The 20,770-nt window shown below is 38.7% G+C and overlaps 1 protein-coding gene across 2 annotated transcripts in view; it reads left to right on the top strand.

Annotated features, from left to right (window-relative positions):
• Positions 1 to 595: 595 nt before the first annotated feature.
• The window catches only part of WDR35 (WD repeat domain 35), a 65,190-nt gene continuing 45,015 nt past the window's right edge, over positions 596 to 20,770 (top strand). For both annotated transcript variants that reach the window (XM_045980041.1, XM_045980040.1), the window contains exons 1-10: positions 596 to 726; positions 1,446 to 1,563; positions 3,171 to 3,242; positions 4,663 to 4,755; positions 6,588 to 6,716; positions 9,605 to 9,738; positions 10,616 to 10,781; positions 10,918 to 11,063; positions 15,001 to 15,126; positions 18,105 to 18,290. In XM_045980041.1, coding sequence (XP_045835997.1) covers positions 703 to 726; positions 1,446 to 1,563; positions 3,171 to 3,242; positions 4,663 to 4,755; positions 6,588 to 6,716; positions 9,605 to 9,738; positions 10,616 to 10,781; positions 10,918 to 11,063; positions 15,001 to 15,126; positions 18,105 to 18,290 — 1,194 coding nt within the window. In that variant the 5' untranslated portion in view covers positions 596 to 702. The remainder of the gene's footprint in view (positions 727 to 1,445; positions 1,564 to 3,170; positions 3,243 to 4,662; positions 4,756 to 6,587; positions 6,717 to 9,604; positions 9,739 to 10,615; positions 10,782 to 10,917; positions 11,064 to 15,000; positions 15,127 to 18,104; positions 18,291 to 20,770) is intronic.

The following is a 20,770-nucleotide window of genomic DNA, read 5'->3' as shown; positions in this document are numbered from 1 at the left end:
ATGCCCCAATGGCAATTATATGCCGCAAAGGCCCAAAGCTCATGAACCACTGGACTGCAGTAACAGTTTAAATAAGCTGTTTAAAAAGTTCTAAAACAGAATGAACACAATCTGGCAAGAGGGTTCTCCAATCCCCGAAGGCGTAGGGGAAGGATTGCGCCTTCATTTGGCAGAAAGCGCCAGTCCACCAAATACTGTAAATGCCTTTCCTTTTCATAATGCTGGGACTTTGGGGCTTACAAAATACCCAATCATCGTGACCTCATCTGAATGAGCGCCTTTGATCCTGAGTTGATACTGACACCTCCGGCAAGTTTCACGGCAACCATCGGAGGTGTAACCTGTCCTCCGAGCCTATCAAAAGGAGGACAGCTAAGGCGACCAGCCAGGGCGTTGAGTCACCCACCTGCCCGCAAGCGCAGGGCAAAAAGGCCCAGAAACCGAGCGATCGAGCGCGACCACGAACTCAGGCCCGCGTCTGTGGTCCCTCCAAGACCCCCGATGTCTGCGCAGGCGCACGACGCCCGGCGGGGAGCGAACGGAGCCGGAAGTGTCCCTCCGCGCCCCGGATGCGACCCGGCGGCTGTGGTTGCCAGGGTGACGGGCGCTCCCAAGAGTTGCTGGTACTCGCAACTGGAGAATTAAAACAGGCTTCCTTGGGCGGACCTGGACGGCTGGGCTCGTCCTCTCGGATTTCCCAGAATGTTCTTTTACCTGAGCAAGAAAGTGAGTTTTCCGGGGGCGCCCTTACCTCCCCTTGGTCCTCGCGTCCAGCGGGCAATTCCCGCATCCTGCCGGCGGTTCCCGCATCCTGCCGGCGGAATCCGGCGTCCTGATCCCGCTTCGCCTGCCCGCTTCCCACCTTCCTGCCTCGTCCGGCCTCGGACGGTGCCGAACCCCAGTTTATTCTCGGCGGAGCCAGCAGCCCTCTCGCACAGCTCTCCCATTCCTGCCCGGGGCTGGGTCTCTTTTGGGAAGCCAGCAAGGCAGATCGCTGCGTGCTTCTCCACCCTTTTCCTCTATCTGTTGTCGATCCAGGTGCCTTAAATTCTTTGGATGGCCATGGGCTGCCGGGCAAGAGAAAAGTCATAACAAAAGGGTAGCCCAAGCGTTGTATATGGAAAGGGAATATGGACTGATGGTCTGGATTTATACCTCCATTTCCCTCTTCCTTCCTATAAAACATTCATCGGTGACTCCCCACTGGGTTCCTCCGCAGTCAGTGTCCTTCTCTTGTGTGCACTTTTTTTCTCTCTTTCGCAGATGGTAGGGCAGCTCGGGGGATCTTGCCATGCCCATTTTCATCACAGCTCACACTCTGCAAGAAGGACCGTTTTTCTTCTTGGGGTTGGGGGGGGGGGGATTTTCTTCAGCCTTCAGTTAGTGTAAGTCACTAACCAAGTCCTCCGTGAAAAGCTGTGAAAGTGGTTGTGGTTGCTTTTCAGATTGCCATTCCCAATAACGTGAAGCTGAAATGTGTATCTTGGAACAAGGACCAGGGTTTCATAGCATGTGGTGGTGAAGATGGATTACTGAAAGTTTTGAAGTTAGAGACACAGACAGGTAAATGAGTACAAGCCCAAATGTTTGAACTTGGTGGAAGATTGTCTAGTATGATTTGTTCAGTGAGATTTGCTTATGGTATTTGTCAGTATGCAATTCTAATTCTTTTAAAACAAACAAGCAAACACCCCCCCACCCCCAAACTCCCAAACACTTAGTGGTGTTTTTTGTAGAGTATTTTTGCAGTAAAGTTCAGAGAATATTTGCTGAAGTTCTTGATGGAAAAAGAAAAACAATGAAGAATGAGAGCTAAGTCACTATATTGCCTTGTTCTTGTCTGTTTATTGTGCTCTGTTATTTGGTCTAATAAAAATGATGTGAATCCACATTTCGGTAAGGTCGCAAAATCTCACACTTTGTCAGATTATTTGCAGCTAAATCATCCTCTCTGCTTTTTCTTTCTGCTTCTCAGAAAGAAGAAGAATCATCCTTTCTGCTTCTCAGATGTGTTAATAATCACTCACCTAGTTTCCAGAAAGAGAAAACGAGACTTTTAAAAACATTTTTGTCCATCAGTTTCATGTGATAACAGCTTGCTTTCTCTTTTTTTGGTTCTCTGGAATCATAGCAAACAGTTTCACATTTCCTTTACTATCCATAGTGTTACTCTAGAATGGAGAGCTAGACAATTCCCGGTCTATCGGAGATCTAGATGAGGAGATTGGAATTGGAATCTCAGCTCTGCCATACTGAGTGACTTTTAGCAAGTTGGTGAACATCTTTGGGTTTTAGTTCAGTCTTCTGTAAGATAAACGGCTGAGCTAAATTCCATTTTGGATTCAAAGGTTCTACACTTCAACCCTGGGGCCTTTGCATTTGCTATTTCTGAGTCTGGACCACTCCCCATGTTCCCCCTCTTTTCCCCAACTTTTCTTTCCATCTCTAGTTTATTCCTCAGTCTCAGCTTAAATATAATTTCTTCAGAAAGCCTTCCCTGGTTCTCCCTCCCTCCAATCTAAATTAATCTCCCTCTTTTACTATCTCTTATTATGGCTTTACTTCCTTAATTTGTAATTTTACATATATGCATCCATGTTTATGGGGGTGGGTGAGTGTGTGTTTAGTATCTCTGTCTCCTCAGTAGACTACAAGCTCTCTGGGGGGACTCCTATAACTATTTCACTTATCATTTTATATTCAGAAGCTTCCACAGTGCATGGCACAATGTAGACATTTAGTGAATGAATGAATGAATGAATAAATAAAAGATTCTGCAAAATCTGATAAAAACTGATTTCCAAAGTCTTTGCTTTCCGGTCCCTCTTATACTTTAGAGTTTTCAGTCTGTATGTCATAAATATTTCTATTTATGATATTTTGGGAAGGAATAAGTAGTAATAATAATTACTAATATATTTAATATGTTGGGTAACCAATTTTTTAAATACATTTTGCTTTATTTTGCCAGAATAATATCTTTACGGGGGGTACATATTGTCCTATGTTTCCAGCATAGGATCAGCAAAGTAGATCAGAATGAGGCATACTTAAAAAAAAACTTTTAAATATCATCCAGGAATAGGAACTCCTTTTAAAATAAGCGAGACATGTCAAAGTCTTATAATCTGTTACTTTTATGTATTTGCTGTAATGTTTTTTTCCCCTAGATGATGCAAAATTGAGAGGTCTTGCTGCCCCTAGTAACCTTTCTATGAATCAGACTCTCGAAGGCCATAGTGGTGAGTCATGTAATTTTAAAAATCATATTTGAGTAGTCTTTAGGCATTTAGAAACCATCTACTTAATGCAGAAGTATTATCATTTTTAATAATGGTAATATTTAAAGTAATCATTTCCATTGAGCTATAATTAATTAATTGAGCCTAGAGTCCTTCAACAACTTTTACATGATTAAGCAAGATCTTCAGTAAATCTAAAACAGAGTCGGTATTACCTTATATATTAAAAAATACTGTCATTTGTCTATGGATAGAGTATTATCCTTTTTTAGAATCTGACTGCATGGTTCTGCATGAAAGTAGACTAAAGAGACATGACAACTGAATGCATGCTATGATCCTAGATTGGATCTAGGAATGAGAAATAGAAGCACCTATAAAGGACATTATTTGGGCAATTGATAAAATTTGATGTGGACTACGGTTAGATAATAATATTGTATCAGTGTTAAATTCACTAATTTATCATGTGGTTATGAAAGGGAATGTCTTCTTAGGAAATAAACACTAAAGTATTTAGGGATTAAAAACAAAACAAAGCAAAAAAAACTCAGCTGTTCATATAACCGAGAGGTTTAATATATGCTCATAAGTGTGTTATTGGGGGATGGGGGAATGGGGTAACAGAGTGATGGGTACTAAGGAGGACACGTGTTGTGATGAGCACTGAAGGCTGTACGCAACTAACGAATCATTGAACACTACATCAAAAACTAATGATGTACCATACAGTGGCTAACTGAACATAAAGAGTGCGGAATGCCTGGGTGGCTGGTTAAGCGGCTGCCTTCGGCTCAGGTCATGATCCCAGCACCCTGGGACCGAGTCCCACATCGGACTCCTTGCTCGGCAGGGAGCCTGCTTCTCCCTCTGCCTCTGCCTGCCACTCTGTCTGCCTGTGCTCGCTCTCTCTCTCTCTCTGACAAATAAACAAATAAAATCTTAAAAAAAAAAAAAAGAGTGCATTACTAATAGAATGGAAAACAAGAGGGGGAAAAGAGAAATTAGGACATATACCAACTACAAACAACCCCTTAACCCCCTAAAAAAAAAATCCTATGTCCTTTGGGCATTAGTATCCATAGGAGTCAGTCCAGTTGGGTAAATCTTACATTTGTTTCTGTCATCAGATAATGGCAGATCTTGTATCTGACCGTAATAGGTGCCTCTGCTGGCCTAAAATAGGAACAAACATGAAAATTAGTATCACACGTTGTGGGAAATGAGTGACAATAGCGACTACATCCTATGAATATATATTTTTTTTACATCCTATGAATATTTTTGAGTGATTTATTAAAGAGTGGTTAGTTGCGTAGGAACCATGTTGATTTGAATGTGCTGTTGGTGTTTATTATAAAAATACAAATTTGAAGTTATAGCCTTTTTTGTTTCTAAATTGTTTTATAAATTTTTTTAGGTTCTGTTCAAGTTGTAACATGGAATGAACAGTATCAGAAGTTGACTACCAGTGATCAAAATGGGCTTATCATTGTTTGGATGTTATATAAAGGTATACCAGGAGAGCTTATGGAACCTTCCACAGTTTGGAGTCTGGGTTACAGTGTTTGAACGGGGAAACAGCATATTTGAAACAGGCTCCTTTTAACCAGCAGTAGGAATTCATCCTGACCGCACAGGGTGATATTTCTGGATTTATTGCTGCCTACTTTTCCTTTTAACTTTATTTTTTGTTTGAACTGTGAACTTGTATGAGGAAAGTGAACTGGGTGACTGTTGGTTATCTCCAAAATGAACTTAGGCTCTTAGTAGGATAGTTTCTACTTGAGATAATTTTTCCTCCCCAGGTTTCCAATAAGAATTATTCTCTGTGTGATCAGTGACTAGAGTTAGTCCAGTGGGTAAAAACATTTAGTAAGAAGTCAGGGGCAATAAATAGTTCATTCTCTTTATTGAGTCATTTAGCTTTCTTTTCTTTCATGGGTACAGATTTTATCTTAGCTCTGACAGCTGGCTCATGATTTGTACCTTTTGCCTACAAGAGAGAGCAAGAGAAGGATTAATTTAGGTGCATCACTATTACCAGAAAATAATGCGTAATACATGATCTCTGGGGCCTATAGCCATCATCTTTATTTTTTTTTTTTAACACAATTTTTATTTTATTTTTAAACCAGACCCCGAGGTTAGATAATCTCAAATACCTTTCATGAAACATATTCTACACCAATATTAGATCCTATTTGACCTTGATGGTTCCATTACAAAGTTCAGATTTCACCTAATGGACAATGAAGAAATATCAAAGATGCCCTAAAAATTCACAAATGGCTGTACACATTGTATTGAACAGAGGTTGTAAAAGCCAAAATCAGAGTACAAAAATGGGTACAGACACTGTACCCATTCTCTTTCCCAAGAGAAAGAATAATTAGCCATCATCTTTAAATGAGAAGTCTACCTTAGTTTTTGTGTGTTATTTTGAAAATTTTCAGGGTATGCCATTTTAAAATTCTTAATTAAAAAATATACTGTACATGTATTATGTTTTTCAAAGTTTATGTATGCACGTGTATGTCTGTGCAGGGAGTAGAATATGAGAGTACAGGAGGTTAGGATAAACTGTCTTTTTCCAAAGTGGGTATTTTCCGGGCCTCAATCCTGACTCTGATAATGCCCTCCTCGACTAGTTATTTCAAATTATGGGATAATTTGGTTAGTTATAGGGCCAGAATCCCTGATACCAAAATGCAGTAAAAAGTAAAAGCAAAATAAAATAACCTTATGGTTTGCCTCACATTTGGTTACATTTTGAAACCTGTCACTCCAGCTCTGTGTGTAAGAATGTTTTTTATCATTCAGCATTAGTGGTGTGAAATCACTAAAGTGATTTGAACTGTTGAAAAATTTTTTTCAAATAGGCTTAGAGTTTTACCTAATGTACTTGTATTTAATATGCTTATAATTAGTCATTAGAGAGTTTATGCATGCATATAAAATTATTGTGGTTATTTTGTTTTTTCCTTGGTTATCATCTGAAGTTTTAGGTTTTGATAAAAATCAGTTACTTTGGCCTGTCAAAAGTGAATAAAGTTTTGTTTTTTAATGGACAGAAAGGAAGAAAGAAAGAAAATGTGGGCGTTTATTGTGTTTTCTGTGATAATCTTTGAAGCAGTTGTTGGTCAAGGCCTCAGCTAATTTTTTATTTTGTTTTGGGTTTTTTGTTTGTTTGTTTGTTTGTTTTTGGGGATTTGAAGGTTTTATAGCTTAATGTCTCAGATTGTAGAAAATTTTGCAGTTATTTATTCCACAGTGTATTTAATGGAATGTTTTCAACTACGTGAAAGTTTTAACTTGTAATTTTTTTTTAATTTGTGCAAAAAGGCTCTTGGTATGAAGAGATGATCAATAATAGAAATAAATCAGTGGTTCGAAGTATGAGCTGGAACGCCGATGGACAGAAAATCTGCATTGTATACGAAGACGGGGCTGTGATCGTCGGTTCGGTGGATGGTAATGCTTTGTTGTACATAGAACTAAGATCAAGATTTGGTTGACATTTTTGTCTTTAGAGGTTTAATTAATTATATGTTAGCTTTCTGACAGAAAAGTAAACATAAAAAGAGAAAACAGTTGATACACAATTTGATGATGTTCAAGAAACACTTATTTTTTTTTAAGATTTAATTTTTTTAAGTCAACCCTCCACCCAACGTGGGGCTTGATCTTACAACCCTGTGAGCAAGAGTCTCAGGCTCTACCACCTGAGCCACCTAGGTGCCCCTAAGAAACATTTATTTTTACGTATACTCAAGTAAAAAAATCTATTTTTAAAAAATGTCCTAGAGTGGCATTGAAAAAAGAGCAAATTAATTTTTCAGGATTATTTTAAATACGTCTGCCTAGTTATACTTCATTTTTATACTTGTGAGGCTATTATAAATACGTAGATCTTAGTTTCAAAAAGTATGTAGGGATGTAACAGTCTCTGGTTATTTTTAAAAAATTGAACCATTGAATATTATTGATATATAACATTAGTCTTAGATGTACAGCATAATGATATGATATTTTTATATGTTGTAAAGTGATCATCTGGTCATTTTTTAAGAGACTTGAGCATGTTATTGTTACTTGTGTTTTATAGCTTTAAAACCTGTGTTTTTCAAATTTTAGTTATTTAGATAACTGGGGCTTCTGAGAGTCTGTACCTTCACTTTAATGTGAAACTCTCTAGAGAAAGAATTTATTTCAAAATGATTTTCATTTTTCCATTTGTTTTTTTCAAGTGTAACTTCATTTATTCCACAAATGCTTCTGAGAATGTACAAAGTCACAGCTATAGTTCTAAGCACTAAGTATGACAAAAAATATTTCAGATCTAGAGCAGGAGAGATGGATATGTAACCAGGCATTACCGTGCCTTGTGGTAAGTGCCAAGACTGGGAAAAATACAGCAATATACAATAGAAGGATCTAACCCAGGCTTGAGGGGATCAGGGTAGGCATCCTAGAGGGTGATGTGTGCTGAGGCATTAGGCACAGTAACATTTGAGGAAGTCCTCAAGGGTTGAACTTAGCCATGTTTAGGGTATTGAAAAAATTTTGAGAGTCAGTATAGTGTATTACTAAAAGGAGAAGAGTTGTGTGTGATGAAATTAGAGACATTAGCAGAAGCCAGATTATGCAGATCATAAGCTATGTGAGGAGTTGGGATTTAAATTTAAGGGTACTAGGGAGCCAAAGAAAGCTTTTAAGAATGGGAGCAGGGTGATCGCCTTTGTTCTTTGGAAGCATCTCTGTGACTGCAACATGAAGACTGGAGGGAGGAAAGAAAGATAGGGGGCAGGTGTAGCAGTTAGAAATTACTATGGTGATTCAGGTGAGAGGTGGTGGTAGATGGTGACTGAACCAGGGTAGTGATGAAAAGGCTGGAAATAAGTACACAGATGCAGGAGCCACTTAGGAGGTGGAATAGGTAGGGCCTCATTGTTGATCATTTTGGGGATGAGGGTATGGAAGTGTCTAGAGTAGTAGCCAGGTTTTTAGCTTTGACAACTGGACAAATGCCAATGCCATTAAAATAAGGGATGTGGGAGGGATGCCTGGGTGGCTCAGTTGGTTAGGTGTCTGCCCTCTCAGGTCATGATCCCAGGGTCCTAGGATGGAGCCCCATATCAGGCTCCCTCCTCAACAGGGAGCTTGCTTCTCCTTCTCCCACTCCTCCTGCTTATGCTCGCTCTCTTCTCTCTCTCTCTCTCTCTCTCTGTGTCAAATAAACAAATAAAATCTTAAAAAAAACAATAAGGGATGTGGGAGAAAGACTGGTTGTGAGGGAGCATTCCATTTTCAGACATGTTGATTTTGTCATGCTGTAGGACATGTCAGACCATAGTTACATGTGTGCATCTGGGCTAGAGTCATACTTCTGGGAATCACCAGCATGTAGATGGTAATTTAAACCATTGGAATAGATGAAAAACCTAGGAGCTACCTGTGGAATAAGAACCTGCAACATAAGTGTTGGAGATAAAGGAGTAAACGAAGGCACAGAAACCAAGAAAGAAGGAAGGGGTGGTTAAAGAAAAGCCTGCAGTGGACCTAGCAACAGGCCATTAGGGACCTCCTGAAGGTCATCTCAAGGGACGTATAGGATGGAAACCAGGTTGGGTTGGGCTCAGGGTTCAGGGGGAGGTGAGGCAATGGGGACTGCAGGTGTGAACTATTTCGAGAAGCTTGGCTGGGAGAGGAATGGTGGAAATAGGGTAGTGGCTAGAAGGGAACTTGGGGTTAAGGGAGATGTTCTTTGTTTTGTTGTTTGTTTTTATTTGAGGTGGTAGTTTCGAAGAAGGATAGATCCGAGTATATTTAAAGACTTGTATGAAAGGGCCTGGAGAGAAGAGTAAGAGAAAATGTGAATAATCAGTGGAGATAGAGCTTTCAAAGCTAGGAAGGGCTTAGACCAGTGAGTAGGTGGAGGGATTCACCCTAGATGGGTATCTGGTTAGAGATACACCTCTTACTTTGTTTTGGGGGGCAAAGCAGAAAGGGTTATTGTGGATTCAGTTTTGTCCTGAATGTTTGAAGGTGGAAATGAGGGATTTCTTTTTTGAAAGCTTTTATTTTCTTTCCAGGGTTGAAGATGAATTCATCTGCTAATTGGGAGTAAGGTCCTAGATTAGAGTTTTGAAGAGAAGGGGGAAAGTTGGAAACAGATGCTATTTCAAATATTTAGTAGGGTGTTTGGCATGTAATAGGTGCTCAGTAAATATTTATTGACTGCATAAATTGAGCAAATACATTGTGCTGTGAAAAATGTGAGTTCTCTTTAGGGAAACATATTTTTAGGGCAGTTATTGGAGAATCATGACCTTGAACTTATGTCTTATGTTTTATTTTAGGGAATCGCATTTGGGGAAAAGACTTGAAGGGTATACAGTTATGCCATGTAGCATGGTCTGCAGATAGTAAAATCCTACTTTTTGGAATGGCAAATGGAGAAATACACATTTATGATAATCAGGGGAATTTTATAGTAAGTACATATATTTTCATATATTCATTAGTTTTGGTTACACCATTTTATATGATTATTTTATGTATCATTCATATATGTATACATTTATTATGATGGTTTGTGTCATCAAGAAGGTCTTCAATTCAGTTTTTCTCCCATTTAGATTTCTTAATTAAAAGAGACTGGGTTACTTCGAGGTAAATTAATGCTTTTAGTTCGGAATTCTTGGTAACTGGGAAGGACAAGATTTCAGTGTATTGAAGCTGAGGGGTAATGAGTTGAATGAGGTACAGTTTAATCTTTGTGTCTTCTAATAGCAGAAGGCTAAGTTTATGTGAGATACCAATGATATATATGTATTCTTTTCCAATGATATTTTTGTAGCAAACTACTCAAGGCTATTTGTAAAAAGAATGGAAGACTTCAACAGTAAGGGACAAAAAAATCAGGTCCTGGGAAGCAGGCAAAAATAGAAGAGACTCACCTAGCATGATCTCAAGAAAAACTCTTGGGTTTGTGAGATTTAGCTGTGTTTGATCTCTGATCTTACTTATGGGGCAGTTTTGTTTGTCGTGAGGTTGAGGACATTACGTAAATCTATTCATTGGTGGAAGTGATAATAGCCAACTTTTCCAGGATGCTTCGCTCTTTTTGAGGTACTTTCATATACCTCTTGTCATTTAGTTTCATAAATTTTCTGTGAATTTTAATCCTCATTTTGCAAGAGGGAAAAACTGAAACTCAGTTGAAGTGGTTTGTCCCAGGGTTGATAAATCAGTAAGCCGCAGGGCTGGCATTTGAAATCACATTTTTAAATCCCACTTTCAGTGTTCTTTCTACAATACCCTAAGGTGACGGGTTTTAAAAGATGAACTATTAACCTGATTCTCTTTAGATGAAAATGAAACTGAATTGCTTGGTGAACGTCACTGGAGCGATCAGTATTGCCGGGATTCATTGGTACCATGGCACGGAAGGCTACGTGGAGCCAGACTGCCCCTGCCTGGCGATTTGTTTTGACAATGGGCGGTGCCAAATCATGAGGCATGAGAATGACCAAAGTATGTAATTCTTCTTTTCTTTCTTTCTTTTAATGTGGAGAACTTAAAAAGTGTTTTAAAATTGTTCTGAAGATTATACAGTTCTGTAGGCTAAGTGTTTTACCACAATTACCTCATTTTTTTTCTTTTTGAGTAGATCCTGTTTTGATCGACACCGGCATGTATGTGGTGAGTATCCAGTGGAACCACATCGGCAGCGTGTTGGCTGTGGCAGGCTCCCAGAAGGTTGTCACTCAGGATAAAGATGTAAACACCGTGCAGTTTTACACTCCATTTGGTGAGGTAGATGTCTTCTTCCTTTCCTGCGTAGTGAGTAAGGCAGGGGAAAAAAGAATGGAGGTTGTGGTGTAAACCTGCCATATTTTTGGAAAGGGTCTTCTTGAGTAAAAACGATAGAATATCATGGGTCTTGTCTTTGAATAATATCCTCATTTGTAAGTCTTGATAGTTGTATGTTATCAAATATGCTCTGTCATTTAGAAAATGAGCTGTTTCACCTAAGAAATCGCTGTACAGTAGTTATTTAGAATATTTTTTCTGTGATCTGAATGTGCATCTTTTTTCCTAGCTGGTTTTTCAGTTGTTTTTAATATAATTTCATTGTTTCGGGTTAATATTTTGGATTTTTAATGTGATTTCTAATAGATGTTAAACATACCTATCTGTCTCTTTCTCCTTCAGACTTTTTTTTTTTTTTAAGATTTTATTTATTTATTTGAGAGAGAGCGTGCAAGTTGGTGGAGTGGCAGAGGGAGAGGGAGAGAATTCCAAGCAGACTCGCTTGAGTGCAGAGCCTGATGCAGGGCTTGATCCCAGGACCCTTGAGATAATGACCTGAGCCAAAATTACCAGTTAGACACTTAACCAACTGAACCACCCAGGCGCCCCTCCCTCCTTCAGACTTCCAGCAGTTTTAATTTGTTGATAAATAGCCAACTATTTTAAGAAAATTTATCTTAATAACTAATCTTAAGTGATGCTGCATTAAAATAAAAGCATTGTTTTCATAAATGCATGTATTACACTTCTCAGTAGTAGTATTACATTTTTCTTTTTAGATTTTATTTATTTATTTATTTGAGAGAGAACGTGCATGGCAGAAAAGGTGGGGCAAAAGCGGAGGGACGGGCTGACTCGGTGCTGACTCCAGAGCCCAAAGCAGGGTTCTCTCTCAAGACGCTGATACCATGACCTGAGCCAAAACCAGTTGCTTTACCTACTGAGCCACCCAGGGGCACCTAATGAATTTAATTTTTAAGGAGCATTTTATTGAAGAACTACTAGAAAATATCAAATAGGAGAATTAATATGTTGTGAATTTTAAAGAAACTGAGAACTTACTACTAAGCTTAAGTAACTTTTTATGTTTTATTTTCTGTTTCTCGACTATTTAGTCCCTATTGGTTTTTATAAATTCACCACAGACTTCATTAATACCTGTTATTGCTACACAAAAACCTTCCCCAGTTGTTTTAATATTTTAAAATACATTTTAATAACTTCTGTGAGAGTAAGAAATGGTATCAGCTCATGCTTTTGAATCAATGTCTCAAAATATCCAGTAGAATGTGATGTAGAGAATAGATTGTATATTGCCAACGAATTATATTTCTGGTAGCTGTTAAAACCTAAGAGAAAACAGGAGTATAGTTCTCAAGGTTCCTAACTATTAAACATCTGAATTTGTTCTTAATTCATGCTCTTTATTGGTTATTTTTGTCAGCCATGCTTATTTATCATTATATTATTTTATCTGCTTATTTTTGTTAGTTCAGCCTTTTTTTTTTTAAATAGAAAAACATGGATTCTAAGGCCTATTTGTTTTATCTTGCAAAACAGTGTTTTGTGTGTCAAATTGAAAACTGTCGGTTGGTTTGGCATGGTTGTAATTAAAAGTATCTAGCATAGTTCCTTAAGGTATATTAGTCACTTAGTTTTGTTTTTTTTTTTTTTTTGTTTTTTTTTTGAATGAGTGAATATATAGGGGACTTATTTTGGATCTATGTTATTAAAATAGGGAAAGTAACTTGGAAGGAAGTTATTATCTAAAGATTTAAACTGAAGGAAACCTCAGGGAAGAATTTGCTTTTGATTCTGAAGGCCCGCGTCTTCTGGTTTTCATACTGTGGTCTTAGCCAGGGAAGGGGGTGACGGAGCACGTGATTGGTTGTCAGGCTGGCCTGGCTTTGGTTGTGAATCCCAGTTCCACAGTGTTGTCTCACTTGGAGAACTTATTTCACCTCTGAGACTCAGTTTACTTACGTTCTGAAATACGGGTAAACCTCATGGCACTGTTGTAGAGATTACAGGAGGTAACAATGAGAAAATGCCTACCCCAGTGCTTAGTGAGTACTTACTGCAAGTGGTTTTCTCTCCTTGTTGCTGCCATCACCTGGCTGGCCTTGTTCTCCTCGCGGTGAGGCTCATCACTACCACGAGTGCTGCTGGGAGAGCCTGCTCGCTCCCTTTGGTTTCATGCAGGCAGCAGTACAGATAGAGTGGACCCTCCTAGGTTAAAACATTTTTACCCCCATCGGTTTCCCTGGCAAAATGGAGTTTAACACATTAAACCCTACTTCAGAGCATATCCGCTTAAGAACGAGGGATACCAGTATGATATATTAAAATTCTTGGGTCTGTCAAAAAAGCACAGATTTATAATATTTTCTTTTCATGGCCACATTACAATGTCTTTGTATTAATTTACTCACCTGTTAATTTAGCCATAAAATGGGCTATTATGTTAAAACTGTGAGTTGGTTTGATTCTGTAATTAAAAGTATCTAGCATGTCTTTACATATGAAGACATTAATTTGAATGCATGATACATTCATTTACTTAATAGATATTTATTGAGTACCTGTTTACCAACCAGTCTATTAAAGGATAGGGACATAAATGTGAATATGATGAAGTTAGTGCTCTCTGGTAGCTCACTTTCTGCATTCTCTGGACTTGTAGAAGGAAGGAGAAGGCAGGAAACAGTATTAAAGTTGCATCTTGGAAGATGGAGACCATGTTCCAGGAGGACAAGGGAGAGTAAGGCCGGGAAGGGGTGGGGAGAGGGAAGGAAGATTTCAGGCAGAAGGGATGTACCCAGGACAAGGTTTGGAGGGACAGTATTACTGTCATGAGGGAGAACACAGGAATCATGGCTGAATAGTGAGGTACTGAGCCAAAGGGTATAGTTTTGAGCCAGGTGGGAAGAGGCATTGTATACTCTGCTAAAGAATGTGATGGTGGGAAGCTATTGATTTTTAAAATTATTAAACTTTTTTTTTAAAGCAGGATAAGATATGATTGGATTTGTGTTCCAGAAAGGTAATGTTGACAGTAGAATGAATATTGAATTTGGGGTGGTAGAGGCTGGGAATGAGAAAAGAGATAAAAGGCAAAGATTGCAGTTAGACCATTACCATAGTTCATTCAGGAAAGGAGGAAGATGGGAGCGAAAGCAACAGGAATTGGTGACTGATTGGCTATGGAGCATGAAAGAGAGGCCAGACTTAAAGACTGCGTTTACTACCACAGGGGTGCCTGAACGTCTGTCTGCCTTAAGTTCAGGTCATGATCCCAGAGTCCTGGGATTGAGCCCCTATCGGGGTCCTGCTCAGTGGCAGCCTGCTTCTCCCTCTCCCCCTCCCCCTGCTTGAATTCCCTCTTTCGCTGTCTCTCTCTCTCTCTCTGTGTCAAATAAATAAACAAAATCTTAAAAAAAAAAAAAGATTGCATTTACTACCACAATAATTCATTCATTCCGAGAGGCACAATTTTTTTAAAAAGATTTTCTTTTTAAGTAATCTCTACACCCAACTTGGGGCTTGAACCCACAACCACCCACTGAACCAGCCAGGTGCCCCCAAGAAGTAGAATTTTTTACAACTCCAGAATTGGAATGCATCTTATAATCAAAGTTATCCTATTTTAATTAGCAATGTGTTTTATTCTTTCCTGAGTTGTACATAAATATGCATATTTAGGTCTCTGGCATCTTAGACTTGATGAAATTTAATATTGAATTCTTTTGCTTTGGTTTGTAAATTTCTCCTCTCATAAGTACGCTTTTCATTTTAAAAATTTAAGGAAAATGATTTTAAAGTGAGTAGTAACCTTTCACAAAATAATTTTTATAAACTTTTAATTCCTATGAAGTAATTGATGGTAATTTGTATTTTATTTAATTGTGATACTTTAGATTAAACATAATTATTTTTTCAGCATTTAGGTACTTTAAAAGTTCCTGGAAAGCAGATGTCTGCACTATCTTGGGAAGGAGGAGGACTGAAAATTGCACTAGCTGTCGATTCGTTTATATATTTTGCAAACATTCGACCTGATTATAAGGTGAGTATTGTGAGCAGTTGTTTAAAAAAGAGCTGTTTTTAGTAAAGAATTTTGTTACAGCTCTAAGTATAATGTCTGTTTCTTGCATGTGTTTGCAGCCCCTTTATTTTAGACACCAGATGAAAGGAGACGTTTTTAGTGTAAAGACTTTAGAACCTGAAAACTTTCCTAGAATACTCTACCTACTAGTAATACTCTAGTAATTAATAAAATACTCCGGACAGTCAGGGTCTCAGCAGGAAACAGATGGCACACTCAAAGGAATACTTGCAGAGAGATTGATGGAGGGTTTATTACAGATGTACAGGTATGGCTAATGGGTCCAGTAAGGGATGACAATGCAGGCATCCAGGGGTTAACAACAGTGGGCAAGATAAGAAAGTATTGTTCCTGGAACCCACTAGAGCTGTGTCTGTTCAAGAGGAATTATCCTGCGGGAGCACAGCCTCTGCCGGCTGGCTGGGTAGAAACACTTTTGGGGAGGAAATACTTCAGCTCATCTCTCTACCTGCTGGTGCCTTCTATTGGCTGGACCCAACTGGAAACCAGAAGGCAAGGTAGCCCACGTGTTGGAGTTCATAGAAGTCAGTCTCCAGGGAACAGCAGGATGAAGAAAATCAGAGAGAGGGAATGGATCAGAAGGGGGAAAATGAGAATAAACAGCATAATTCTAATCAATATTTTAAAAAAAATTTTACTTATTTATTTATTTCTGAGAGAGAGAGAGACAAACAGGGGGGTGGGAGAGGGAGAAGTAGGCTCCCCACTCAGCAGGGAGCCTGATGCAGGGCTTGATCCCAGGACCCTGGGATCCTGACCTGAGCCGAAGGCAGATGCTTAACCGACTGAGCCACCCCGGTGCCCCAATACTAATCAATATCTTATCTTAAATTTAACACTTGACCCAAAACATATTTGGAAGTATGAGGCTAATCAATCTGGTAAACTACTAAGAATATTTGTTATGAAAAACTTATCTCATTTTTAAAAGGCAAAGTACTCTGGAGAACTGTCTGACTTTAGGACTGGAGAGGGAAAAATCCAGGATGAACCTGGAGTCTCTGATAGTGCCAGAAGGTAAGGATGTGCTCAAAATAGCAGGATGGGGCATATCAAAGAGACCAAGAGCCAACCTGGAAGAGCTCCCAATGGCCAAAACCAGAACACCCTGAGCAGCAAATAAATGATGTAACTTTGGATGGTAACCAAATTATAAAACCAATTATAAAATAAATGTCCATGAGCAAGAGCTGATCTAAAATAAATTATTTAAATAAATAAATGGAGGAGAAGAAACAAATCTTACAGAAGTATTCGAATTACTTAGATACTATGCCCTCCAGTCCCCCGCTTCCCTAACTTGAACGTGAGTTGCACTTAGTGACTCACTCCCGAAGAGCAGGCTATGGAAAGGGGAAAAAAGAAAGTCACTTTACTGTGGAGAGACCTAGCGGACACCACCTTGTCTAGGCGATCAAGGCTAGCATCATCAGCGATGTCACGTGGATCTCATGTACTCCCGATGTGGCAGATGAGATGATCTCCCTAAGAACTGAAAATCCCTCTCTAAACAGGAGAAAAACATCAGACCCGAATTGAAGGACATTCTGCAGATACCTGACCAGTCCTCCTTAAAACCGTCTAGGTCATGAAAAAGAAGGAAAGACAGAAAGTATCACAGCCCAGGGGAGTCTAAGGAGATCTGACACTACATATGATGCATCCCAAATAGGACTCTGGGACAAAAAAAGGATATTAAGAAAAAGCTAATAAAGTGTGAAGTTTAGTTAGTAGGACTGGATTAGTGCTGGTTTCTTAGTTGTGACAAATGTAGCACGGTAGTGTAAGATGTTAACAATAGGGAGAGGGGTATAGGGAACTCTGTATTATCCTTAAACTTAAAAAAAAACTTAAAAAAAAACTTAAAAAAAAAATTGTTTTAGACGGAGAGCATGCGCAAGTGGGGGGCACATAAGGAGAGGGAGAGAGAGAATCTTAAGCACGCTCTACACCCAGTGCAGAGCCTGACCCGGGGCTGGATCTCGTAACCCTGAGATCATGACCTGAGCTGAAATCCAGAGACGGACACTTAACCAACTGAGCCACACAGGAGCCCCTACCCTTGTAACTTTTGTATAAATCTAAAATTATTTTAAAGTAAAAAGTTTGTTTGAAAAAATAATCGTGATATAAAAAGTAAGTATGCCTTAGTTTTGAATAGTAAACACAGTCATAATAATATCAATTCTGAATGCTGATTTATTAAAAATTAGGTATGAATATATTGGGAGAGTTAGCCAAGAGAAAGAAGTTCCATTATGTTCTGAAGTTCCGCCATCAATACGTGTATGATATGGAGATAAATAACAAAACAGTCAAAGCTCAGAGTTGTAAATGGCTACCCCTGGGAGGAAATTAGTCAGCGGGGTCTGCATTTTATTTTTGTTTTAAATTAACCACATAGAATTATTTGACTCTAAACTATGTGCACATGTTACTTTGGTAAAATCAAATGTAGAAAATGTGGTTGGGGGGAAAAAAAAAGCAAGGCATCTGTTTTTGAATTTTGGCTTGGGGACCCAGAATTTAAACTTTTGACAGGGATCATGCTTTCCTGTTGTCCCCCATGCAGCTGTTAATGAGTATTGAAAAATATGAACTTTTCACCACTGAAGCTTAAATCTTACAAATGAAAATAAAGAAAGTTAAAATAAATTTATTTTTGTAGTATATTCTTTGTTTGATAACTGTATTACTTTTAGATCTTTGTTGTTGTTGTTATTTTAGTGAGAAAAGGTATTAAGGTGAATGTTCAGTCCTTCTATCTTCTATTCCTGAAGAAGATATTTGGTCAGCATCAAAAAACCACATATTTACAGTATATAATAAGATGTTTCTTTAACAGTGTTAAATGTTCTTTTTCTCTTTCTCCCCCTCTCTTCTTCCCTCCTGTTCTTTGCTCCTTCCTTTCTTCCTAGTGGGGTTATTGCTCAAACACTGTCGTTTATGCTTATACCAGACCTGATCGTCCAGAGTATTGTGTTATCTTTTGGGATACAAAAAACAATGAGAAATATGTTAAATACGTGAAGAGTCTCATTTCAATTACTACTTGTGGAGATTTCTGCATTTTGGCTACAAAAGCTGATGAAAACCATCCTCAGGTGGGTGTTTGTTTCTATGTTAAAGCTAAGATGGGTTGACCTCTACCTTCTTCAGCATAGCCTCTGTACTGGTAGGTACAGCAAAGTATTGGGTCTACTGGCCTTGTCTGTCTAGACCTCTGTTTTGAAAAATTATGTGGCTCCATTGGTTCTCTGTCCCATTTTTTTTCCCTCCAGTCAGCTAATCCATTAGCATTTCATATTGACCAGTTCAGTATGGAAGCTTTTTTCTCTTAAAATATATTTCGAGTGCCATAATCCTTTTCCAAGTTAAAATTCCACAAGAAAAAATGAATATCCAGATGTCTAGTATAAATGCTCAAGAAATTATGTAACGATGGCCATTATAACATTTTGGGTAGCTTTTGAGTATATTGAGAAATATACTTTTATTTGGAATTATAGTGCTTTCAAAATCAATGTGTCAGAGTGTAAAATAAATAATGTAAATAATGCCTTTTTAAAAAGTATGCTAACAATTCAGATATTTGCAGAAGCATATAAATTTTTTAAAAAAGGGTTAGCATTGTCTTTGGCTGGGTTATAAATTATTTTATCCCATTAAAAAGTATAGAGTTTTTAGTTTAAGGAGGCCGTTTGAACAGCCACCTTTGGCTCTGTTCTCTCCTGAAACTCACAAAACAACAATAACAGTATTTTTTAAAAAGTCATAAGCCCATAGGGACCAGAAAGGGAGAGGAAATGGCAACATAGTTTTGGAGGTTAAAGAGTAGGTGGATTAGTGGTAATGACCTTAGCAGACCTAAGAAAACTGAATCCTAAGTCATCAATGGAGAAAGCAAAGAAGTAACTGGTTTTCATCCCAGAATCCTGAAGAAACACAGGATAGGACTTAATAGTACCTGGTAGGAGAAAGAAACAAATGGAAAAACAATTTGGAAGTACTAGAGATTATGCAAGAAGGAGAGAGGGGAAAAAAAAAAAAAGGCATGTAAAGAATCCTGTCTGAGGAATCTGACCAGTTCAAGAGAAAAGACCTAAAGTTACTCCTATGGAGGAGTCCCCAAGGAAAGATCCCTGCCCCATCACCTTACGGTGAAGACCAGAGTCATGGGGCTCACTCATAAACAAATAGATTTCAAACAGCTTTTCAGTGTCTTTCTCTTAAATCGAAGCAGATAGACAAGGATTATCAGACATTTGAGAAAAGCATCTCATTGAATAGACACAAAGAAATAAATACAAGGAGGAAAGGATTGGGAGGAAGCAGAGACTTTGCAGGGAGAAGAACAATGCAGAAGAATCACTTCAGATTATCTTCCTAGAGTGAAGAGAGGCTACATCCATAAAAAGGAAGGGATGCTATAGAAAAGGAGGTTTTTGGATATTACAAATATGATAAGAGCAATGAAAAATTTGGCAGAGGAGTTTGAAGATAAAATGAAGGAAAACTCCTGTAAAGTGGAACAAAAAGACAAGGAAATTGAAAACATGAGGGAATAGATACGAAAATCAGAAGACCAGACCTGGAAGTTCAGTGAACAGTCAAAGTGGAGGAGAGTGATTCTGAAGAAAATATCCAAGAAAATTTCCCTTGAGTTTCTAGACTGAAAGTGCCTCGCTCAGCGAATGAACATATTTCCCCATCAAGCACATTGTTGTGAAATTTCAGAACACTGGGGGTAGAAAGATCCTTCATAAGCTTCCAGAAAAACAGACTTAACAGGGTCAGATGTCATCATGGCACTCAAGTTGTCCATGGCGATACTTCGGGGAATTGCTTTTGAAATTTTGGGGGAAAATGATTTCCCATCTTGAATTCTGTATGTTAAGCAAACTATAAATTACAATGAAGGTGAGAGACAGATTGTCCTTCTGGCGTGAAGGTTTTGAATGAGATGATGTCGCCCATGCGTGTCTCTCGCTCATCAAGCTCAGCCACTACTCTGCCGATTTCTTGGAGTTGCCTATGGAGCCAAGCTCAAGTTACCTGAAACCTGGGGCAGAAGAAGAAAAGAGGAGAGCAGCTGAGGAGCAAAAGAAACAGGATGAACAGAAATGGATTGAGAGAGAACGGGCAGAAGCCCAAGATGACAGCATACTAAAGTGAGCCTGCCGTTCTGTGGAATGGTGTGGATGAATACAGCTTTCTGTGTTGTGTGAATAAAATAAAATAAAATGAAGGTAAGCAAAAGACATTTTTAGATGTACAAGTTCACCAAAAATTTACCTTCCCAGCTTTCTAGTTACTTTAGGATATGGCCAATCAGAATGAGGACGAGACCAAGCAAGAGGAAGAAATTGGTAACCGGAGAGCAGGGGTGACGAGTGGTGCCAGCTGACAGTGTGTGGCACGCCTGCGGTATCATCAGATGACAGTGTGTCCCAGGGTTCCAGAGGAAACTCAAGATGAAATTAATGGAACACTTAATGTGGTTGAACCCTTAAGAGGGGACTTAAGTTAGTAACCAATACAGAAAACCTAGCAAAGAGAAAAAAATAAAGACAATTACCAACCA

This window comes from Meles meles, chromosome 15 (assembly GCF_922984935.1).
Source record: "Meles meles chromosome 15, mMelMel3.1 paternal haplotype, whole genome shotgun sequence".
NCBI lineage: Eukaryota > Metazoa > Chordata > Mammalia > Carnivora > Mustelidae > Meles > Meles meles.
The sequence above is the reverse complement of the archived record's forward strand: the minus strand, read 5'-3'. Positions and strand labels throughout refer to the sequence as shown.